The 9,612-nt window shown below is 32.5% G+C and overlaps 1 protein-coding gene across 1 annotated transcript; it reads left to right on the top strand.

The window, feature by feature from the left end:
- The first annotated feature begins 5,547 nt into the window (after positions 1-5,547).
- On the top strand, positions 5,548-6,354 carry LOC100255225 (21 kDa protein). Its single transcript, XM_002263992.5, has one exon. The coding sequence runs from the start codon at positions 5,601-5,603 to the stop codon at positions 6,204-6,206; it is 606 nt and encodes a 201-aa protein (XP_002264028.1). The 5' UTR covers positions 5,548-5,600; the 3' UTR covers positions 6,207-6,354.
- Positions 6,355-9,612: the final 3,258 nt, after the last annotated feature.

Here is a 9,612-nt window from a genome sequence, read left to right as displayed (position 1 = left end):
CAATGAAAACTATAAAATTAAGCTTAAAAAACCAAATTGAAGAGTTATCATTCAAATGTTCCCTCCTAGAGGCATTTGAACTCTATATGGATGTTTGAATGTCTCCACGAATGGAACATTTGAACATCCTAAGCACATTTGATAACATCTATTAAAGAACCATTTGAATGGCTTGATGGGACATTGGAGCATCCACACTTTTTTTTAAAAAAAAAAATTTTCAACTTGTTTTTCAATTTTTTTTCTTTGAATTTCCATTTTTCTTCACCAACTAGAGTCATCAATGTATTCACACCTTAAATGAATTTGACTCTTGAGTAGCTTGAAATTAATTATAATCAGTAAGACCCTTAAACCATTTGATGTATCAGATTCAATTGCACCAATTAAATAAAATTGTTAACTTAATCTCACTTAAGTATTAATTTTTGGAGAATACAACTTTTCCTACCTTTTTACCACCTTTTTAGCTTTGTTAACTGGCAAGAAGTGATTAGATGAGACAAATATCATAGTCTTTTTATTCTTTTCATTTTTGTTTTTTGTTATTCTAATAAGCATCTATCACAAAGGAAGTCATAAAATGAACATAAAAGAAAATGGTAAAACTAACATTTCTCTTTTATGTTCTCGTTTTAGATGTAGCATGTTGGGAAGGTATTTCAAATTCCTATTTAGAATATACTTTTTTTTGTAAAAGGAATACTATATAGAATATTTCCTAACTTTAAATGTGATTGTAATTAGATTCCTTATAAAATAACGAAAACTAGTGAGTATATCTCTATAAATAATCTAAGTCATGAGGGAAAAAAATGATAAGAGAGAGATGGGATGGATATGTGAGGAAGAGTGAGAAACACCCAGTGGAGTAAGAGGGCTCATTACAGTGTTGATATGAGGAAAAGTGAGAGATACTTAGTGAAGTAAAATGACTAATGGTTTAGGGTGGAGATACAAAAGGAGCTAATAGTTGTATCTAATTTTTGTCCTTTGTAATATTCTTTATCATATAATAGAATGTTCTCTCTCATCTATGGAGGTAGGCATGATTGGCCGAACCACGTTAAATCCTCATGTACCTTTTGTGTAGTTTGTTTTATTTTTATGTTCTTCCTTTAATATGTTTGCATTATGCTTCCGTTGGCAGAACAAGTGGTAATTAGAGCTTTTGCATACTCAATAACTGGTATTAGAGCCAGGCTTGAAGATCGTGGAAAAATTACTTTGAAGATGATGTTAGAGATAAAATATAATATTAAGCCTTTTCATGGAAATACCAATTTTAGTATATGACAAAGTACTATTAAAGATGTTTTGGTGCAACAAGGACTTCTTAAAGCATTACAAGGCAAGAAACTAGAGGATGATAAATGAACAATGGGAAGAATTAGAAGCAAGAGTGGTAAGTACTATTCATTTAAGTCTAGCTCTTGAAATAAAGAATAGTGTTTTGAATGAGAAGTCTCCTTCTAATTTATGGGAGAAGTTAAAAAATAATTAGATGTCAAAATCCCTTACAAATAGACTATATTTAAAGAAACAACTATTTGAGTTGAAGATGGATTTTAAGGATCATATAAATAAATTTAATAAATCCATCACTCAATTATTAAGTGTAGTGGTTAAGATTGATGAGGAAGATCAAGCCATTATTTTATTAACATCTCTACCAAAATCATATGAGACAATGATGACTACATTCTTAGTTGAAAAAACAATATTGATAGTGGATGAGGTGTCAACTGCTCTTTTAGAAACTAAAAATATTAAGCAGCCAAGTAGTTTTTCTCATACTGGACAAACTCGTGTGATGAATTCTAAATCACGTCATGATAGAAGTAAATCACGAGGGAGGAATTATGATAGAAGAAATTATCATTCTCAATCACACTTCTAAAGGGATATGAAGTTTTATTAATACCATAAAAAGGGACAAGTCAAAAGGAATTATGAAGATTTGACAAAGCACTTAGAAGTAAGAAAAAATCTTGAATCCTAAGAGACTTCGGATTCTACTAACATTGTTGATGAAGAATTTGGTAAGGAAACCAATGTTTTTTCTGTTATAGATGATGAAAATTTTACTGACTCTTGGATTTTAGATTTTAGATGTTCCTTTCACATGTGCCTATATAAGGAGTAGTTTGATACCTATAAGGAATATGATGCTAGTATTAGTTGAATGGGAAATGATTCAAGCTCTAAATTCATTGGAATTGGTTCCATAAAGGTGAGGATGTTTGATGATGTTTTGAGGACATTGAGTAATGTTAAGCATGTTCCTATCTTGAGGAGAAATTTAACTTCTTTGGGGGCTTTGGACAATTTAGGTTATATGATTTTTCTACAAAAAACACTATCATGAAGATCAATAAAGGTACTTTAATAGCTATGAAAGGGAAAAAGGTGAACATTTTATACACTTTGATTGGGAAGACAATTTTATGTGGAGCTATTGAAGGTGGAGTCAAGTCATGAAGAGTCTTTTGCAAGTGTTAAAGAAGTTGTCAAAGTAGAAGAGCACAACAAGGTGATTAAGACTTTGTTTTTAGTTAAGAGTACTCATTGGCACAAAGATGAGAATAATTGCCAAAGAAAAAAAGCTATGAAGAAGACATAGATGTTTTCTCAAGTCAAGTTTGATGAGAGTTTAAACTTGACACATGTTTATTCTCATTAATTGTGCAGGATTAAGAGAATTTAAGTCAAGGTGGAGTTTGACTAGGATTAGGAAACTATTGTTTTAGGGTGAACACATAGGGCTCTATACATATGTGGTTTTATATTAGATTGAAAAAGAAAGAGAAAAAGAGAAAAAAGAAAAAAGGTAAGAAAAGAGTGAACAAAGATAGGTATAGGGTGTATTTGGTTTTGGGTAGAGAAAGGTTGAGAGTTTGAAGTGTGTAATCTTGAAGGTAATAATAAATTTAAATAATAATAAATTTGATCTCCCTTTCCCATGGATGTAAGTGATTACACTGAACCACATAAATAGTTTGTTTTCTTTATTTTATTTGATTTTTCTCTATTGCATTTGAATGTTGTGATTTTTCCCAACAAGTAGTATCAAAGCTTTTGCATACTCAACATAGCCCTATATAAATTTCTCGAACCATCACCACTTATCCCAACACCAATCATCATATCGAGGCCTACCCTTGTGTTCATTACAACCTATAGCCAACCATGTTCATAGACACGACTCACTCTTTTAAAAGAAAAAGAAAAAGAAAAATAACAATCCAAGGAAGATTATTGCGATGTTGAGTTAGGAAGTTGCTCCCTCTCCCTTTTTCCTTTTTCTTTTTGGTTTAAATTGTGGCAAAGATGATACAGTGGTTGGAAAAAGGAAAAAAATGAAATGGGACAAAGGTGGTGAGGAAGAAAAAGAGGGAGAAGGATAGAATTAATGTTAGGATTTACATGAGATAAAAATCGTGAGTCATTTTTATAATTTAACAATATCCATTTTTATTTATATTAAAAAAAAAAAAAACGATGGTTGATGAAAAAATGTTGTAGTACAAATAAAATCTCCTTTACAAAACTATGGCATCTCAAGCTCTTGAAGTAAAAGCTACCATCTGGTATCTTAAAAACTTTTAAGTAGTCATATTTTTAACTCAAATATAATCAACGGTGTAAAAAGTTCTTTCCTTAAGGTTATATTTAGTTGATCGGATATAGTATGTGATAGGATAAAAGAGAGGATATCATATTATATCCTATGTTTGATTGGTGAGATAGGATAAGTTATTTCATCACTTATTTTATTCTCTACTTAACCAAACATGAGATAGGATTAGTAGTGGGATATATTATCCACCTTCTTTTTTTATATATTTTCTATATAAGATATGTTAATCTCAAACTAAGATGTGTGATACACATATCTCATATATTATAAATATATTATTTTTCAATTTTTTATATTTTTATATTACTTATTTTGTAAAATAATTTTTTTATTATAAAATTAATTTTGTGTTTAAAAAGAAAAACTAAAAAATATTTATAAAATAATATTAATATATGTGTGTGTATATAAATATTTATATATTGAATAACATAATATAAAAAAAATTATTTATAAAGTTTACATATTTTAATCATAAATATTATTAAACATAAGAGAAAATTTTAGATTTTTTTAAATAAAAAATATTATAATATAATATCATTTTTTTTATTTTAAACATTGAAATATATATATATATATATATATATATATATATATATATATATATATATATATATATATATATATGTTATTCATGCTATAAACTAAATATAAGTATAACATAACATATTTCATTGGATATCCTATCCAACCAATCAAGCGTAGCCTAAATATTTTTCGGTATTAACCACTTGTGCAATTAAATTTAATTCAAACAAATAGATAGATCGAGTTAACCCAATATATTTTCACTTTTTGTCATAATCTCTACTTTTGGCATTTCAATTTAATTAGCACTAATAACTAATTTCATTTAATTTTCCTAAGTTTCTTACAACTTACATGCAAAATTACCATATATGTTGGGCCAGCAAATTTATTTTTTCCTAAATTTTACCCCACCCTTTTTCCTTCGTTTGCCATGTCACTGCTCTTATCCTTTTAGAATTTTAACATGCTTTGTCATCTAGTTCCACCTAAGACCTGTACAAAAAAAAAAGTAGGAAGTTTTAGATATTTTTAATTTGTGACGTGGGTTTCCTTTAATTTGATTTGATTTTTTTCAATTAAAAATTTGGCCCAGTTGACAAGTGGGATTGTAATGCAATGAACCCACTGGTGAGACCAAGTTGGCCATGGTTGGATGGCTCTTACCCTTTGAGGTCCCCCACATGAAAGCAAAGAGTGTATAGAATTCGAGATATTGATTCAAAGCATGTTCAGCAACCTTATCTTCCCCTTTCTTGTCCAACATATCAATTATTTTTTATGCATTAATATTAACAACTTCATTAATGTAGTTTTGAAGCCATTTCAAGGAAATTAATACTTGGAAGGTGTTCATATCTTTTAGTAAGTTTTGATTCGCAAAACCTAACATAGTGGAACTTAAATTTTATTACCAAATTTTCTAACGGAACTTAATATGCCGGTAGGTAGGACATATGGAACTCATATTAGGAACCATCTTCACTCATTATTTTTGTGACCTAAAATTTTGGAAGAAATTAATAATTTTGAAACTGATATTGGACCCAAAGATTGACCATGAAAATCTCCCATCCATCAGATCAACTTCCATTCTCGGATTGACCATCTAAGGTGAATAATGGAGTGACCCCTTTTGAGCCAAGTAATAGTCGTAGTATTCTGGATTAAGGGAACCCATGAACTTCAGCTGTCAACATTAATATTTAACCCATCTATCGTGACCTCTGGACTAGGTGCATGTTCGTGGGACCTCTGCCAAGTGGTGGTGTGAAAGAAATATCTTTCATACTGTGGAGTTGGCCCCTTCAATTTCTTGTTAACTTTACCCACAATGGATATTTTGTGGTTCGTCTATAAAAGGAAGACCCTTCTATTTCCCAGTCTCATCGCTAACCTCCAAGCTTCTTTGCAAGTGACTAAGAGAGACATGGAAGGCTCATTTTCTAGCCATTTCCTTGCAGCTCTTATCATTTTTCTTTCCTTCACTTCCTGTGCAAACTTAAGCTCAGCAGCCAGGCCTGCTGCAGAGAAAGCCAGCACCGAGTTCATCCGAACATCTTGTGGTACAACCACTTATCCCAAACTTTGCTACACCTCCCTCTCAGCTCATGCCAGTGTAATCCAAACCAGCCCAAAGCTTCTAGCAGACACAGCCCTTGCTGTGACCCTTTCAACCGCACGATCTACATCATCCCTGATGTCAAAGATGGTGCAAAGTCATGGCCTAAAGCCTAGAGAAGTTGCAGCCATGCACGACTGTGTGGAAGAGTTGAGCGACTCAGTAGATCAGCTTCGAAAAGCAATGGGGGAGATGACCCAAATAAAAGGCTCCAATTTTGGGCTCATGATGAATGACATACAAACATGGGTTAGTGCTGCCCTGACGGATGAGGACACATGCACTGATGGGTTCGCCGGAAACGCCATGAATGGGAATCTAAAAACCACCGTGAGGGCTCGTGTAGTTAACATGGCGCATATGACTAGCAACGCCTTGGGTTTGATCAATAGTTATGCTTCCCTTCACAATTAGCCAACTCAGGTGTTTCTAAGCGGCTAAGGTTCAACTGGGGTTCTAATTAATCCTATATGCCTTGCTGCAAGAAATGTGGAATGCTACTAGGTGTGGATCAGTTGTATTATGGGTCAATTGCTTTATATTATAGTAGAATTGGTGATTATCTTGGTGTTCAAATTTGAAGCATGAAAAAGGAAAACAAAGTCACAAGAGTCGATAGAAGATGTGACACTTATAAGTGAATCTTCCAATTAATTGTCAATTGAATAATTAAGGTGAAGTAGGACAACAAAAGCTAGTGACGTAGCCACTTTTCTTCCACAGTATGGCCATTCTTGACCAGTCAGACATGTTGGATGTTTAGAAAGGCATCATTGTGAGCCCCACTATATCCTACTAAGGTCTAAACCAAAATCAAGGTGAAACCAGTTATTAAAATATCGTGTAAGATATTTCCAACTCATATATGGCGGTCAAAGCTCAAAAATGACCTGTTTCTCTGCCACTTGAGGGAGTCGAACCCCCAACAAATGGTTGGGCAAGCAAGTTTATCCCTTGGGTGAAACAAATTAAATCAGAAACTTTGGAAATTTCAGTAGCTATGATACCACCATAAAAATAATAAAATAATAAAATAATAGCTTTACTTTTAAGGCATTCAACTATTGATTTTTGATGACTGAAATTAATTCTAAAATATTTGATAATACTTCTTCTATAAATTATTGCATTTTAAAGAAGTATTTATATGTCCCTACATGACCATGCCTTTAGTGGACCATGCACTAGGAACACAAGCTAGTTATCCCTAACCAAAGTACTCTACATTTAAAGTTACTGGTTTTTCTCTCGTTTCTCTCTATAACAATCTAACAAGAAAATGATTTATTTCAATATATATATATATATATATTATTCCCATGACCGAAACAAAGCTTAATGATTTCTCCTTTTTTAAATTTAAAGACAAAATTTTAATTGGTTGTGGAAATTCTGTCATAATGGGTGGGCGGGGAGAGTGCTAGGCATAGAAGAGAAAAAAACAGAAAGGTTTGAACAATTGTTTTAAAATATTGTACATTTAATTATAACACAAAAGAATACTTTATAAACTTTTGTGTTATAATTAAATGTACAATATTTTAATTATGAATAAATTTTAAAACTATTTTTTTCATATTTACATTCTCAAATAGAATTTTGTTTTTTTTTTAAATAATTAAAAAATATTTTAAAAATATTCCACAAAAAATAATTTTTTATGACTGCTTTCTAACATTGCCAAATAAGCATTTGAGTATATCTGTCCCTCGGAGGAGTAGATTATAGTGGTTACTCGGCCTCAGATATTTTGAGCTCCTTGGGAGGAAAAAAACAAAAGGAAAATCTAAAGATATTGCTGTCTAGTTGACACAGCAGTGCCCTTCTACATCGTCCAAGAAGCAAAGTCCGATGGGCTAAAGGCTCTCGCATTAATTTCCAAAGCTTCAGCCAAATTAGAACCAGATTTTGAAACAACTTTTCGAACAAAGTTGGTATCTGTTGTTCAATTGAGAGTACTTTTCTCAAAGAAATTTGTATTTCTTTGGTGGATTCCATTGAGTGGTGAGTTTCAAGTTTCCACTGAACTCAAATGGTAGTGATTTATGTATCCCTTGAGAGTTCATTGTAATCTTATCCTCTGTTTTCTCCAAATTTCTGATACTAATTTGGTTTCAGAGCATAGGTCAGAAGTTCTCACCGCTAGTCATCATCGTCGCGCACAAAATATATATTGAAGAAAAATGCCTTTCTCGTGATATGTTCGTTGCATTAAGGTAGAAGAATTAAGGGGACAAGTGCAACAGTTGCAATAACGTTTAGAATGTTATGAGATTCTTGGGTGCAATGAATCCCATCACAATACAAAGCATGAGGCTCCTAGCAGTAAAAATGAAGACATCAATCCATTTCAGAGATCCAAGCCAACATTCAAAAGAAGTCTCCCCTCCTCGTGTACAAAGGAATTACAATGTTCTAAGAGACTTTGATTTTTTAAGTTCATATCCCAAAATTTGAAGACAAAAAGGGAGCCAGATAAGTTTATTGATTGACTTCTCTCTATGGAACGAGTGTTTAACTATAAAGAAGTTTCAATGGTTCAATTCATAGGATGAAACTTATTGCTATCAAGTTGAAAAAGTATGCCTCTTTATCGTTGGAAAATCTTAAAAATTAAGCAGAGGGCTTGTGAAGAAAGGGGAAGAATTACGACTTGGGAAAAGATGAAAAAAAGAACTTAAGAGAAAATATTTGCCAGACATTTATCGACAATATGTATTCCTTAAGCTTATCAACTTCAATTAGAAAGAGTTATCTGTGGAAGAATATATAGCAGAGTTTAACTATTTCATGATGAAATGTGATCTTATTGAACCTGAAGAACAAACCAGAGCTAATTTCCTTGGATGTTTGAAGCATAAAATTGGTAATGTTGTTTAAATACTACTGCTTTACTAGACTTATGGTGATGTGTGCAAGCTTGCTCTTAAAGTGGAAAAGCAACAAAAGGAAGTAAAGGGTTAAGATGAAACTTCTAGCCGAGGACATATCTCTAATGCAAAGCCAATCCAGCTTTGAAACCCACATCTAAAATAACTTCGAAGAGTGATGGTGGAGCTGGTTTTAACTAGCAATAGACCTCGTCGAAAGCTAGTTCTCATTAATGTTTAAGTGTCATGGATACGGACATATTACTTCAGAATATCCTAATCATAGAATTGTCACCCTGGTGGAAGAAGATAGTGATGAGGAGGTCATACAAACTCTCAAAATGACTATGCCATTCCGAGTAAAGAAGACGAAATTACTTATGCTGATGAAGGGGAATCTCTTAAGATGTTATGTAGGGAAGGATGTTCAAAAAATGGGATCTTGCTTTGGCTCATATTGAATTCATTTACTATCGGTCTACTATTCAGACTACTGGTTGTAGTCCTTTTAAAGTAGTTTATGGTAAAAATCCTATAAGTCCTTTGGATTCAGCTCCTCCTCCAACTACTCACCATTTCAATGGGGATACTAAAGAAAGGGCACAAAGCATTAGAAAGCTTCAGACAAGTTTAGGACAAGATTCACAGGCAAAATGAGAAGTATAAGAGGAGGGCTAACAAGCATGAAAGACATGTTGAGTTTAAGGAAGGAGATTGTATGGGTTCATCTTGGCAAAGAACGTTTTCCACCTGGAAAGTATGTTAAGATCAAACCAGAGGTCGATAATCCATTCAAATTACTCCTACGAATCGGTGAAAATGCATACAAAATTGAGCTTCTTGATAATTATGCAGTTTCACCTACTTTCAATCTTTCTAATCTTTCTCCTTTTCATGCTAGTAACAGTAATCTAGATTCGAGGATGAGTCTTTTCCACCCAGAGGAGCTT

The sequence above is a fragment of the Vitis vinifera genome, chromosome 16, assembly GCF_030704535.1.
Source record: "Vitis vinifera cultivar Pinot Noir 40024 chromosome 16, ASM3070453v1".
Classification (NCBI taxonomy): Eukaryota; Viridiplantae; Streptophyta; class Magnoliopsida; order Vitales; family Vitaceae; genus Vitis; species Vitis vinifera.
This window is presented reverse-complemented; position numbering and strand designations above follow the sequence as displayed.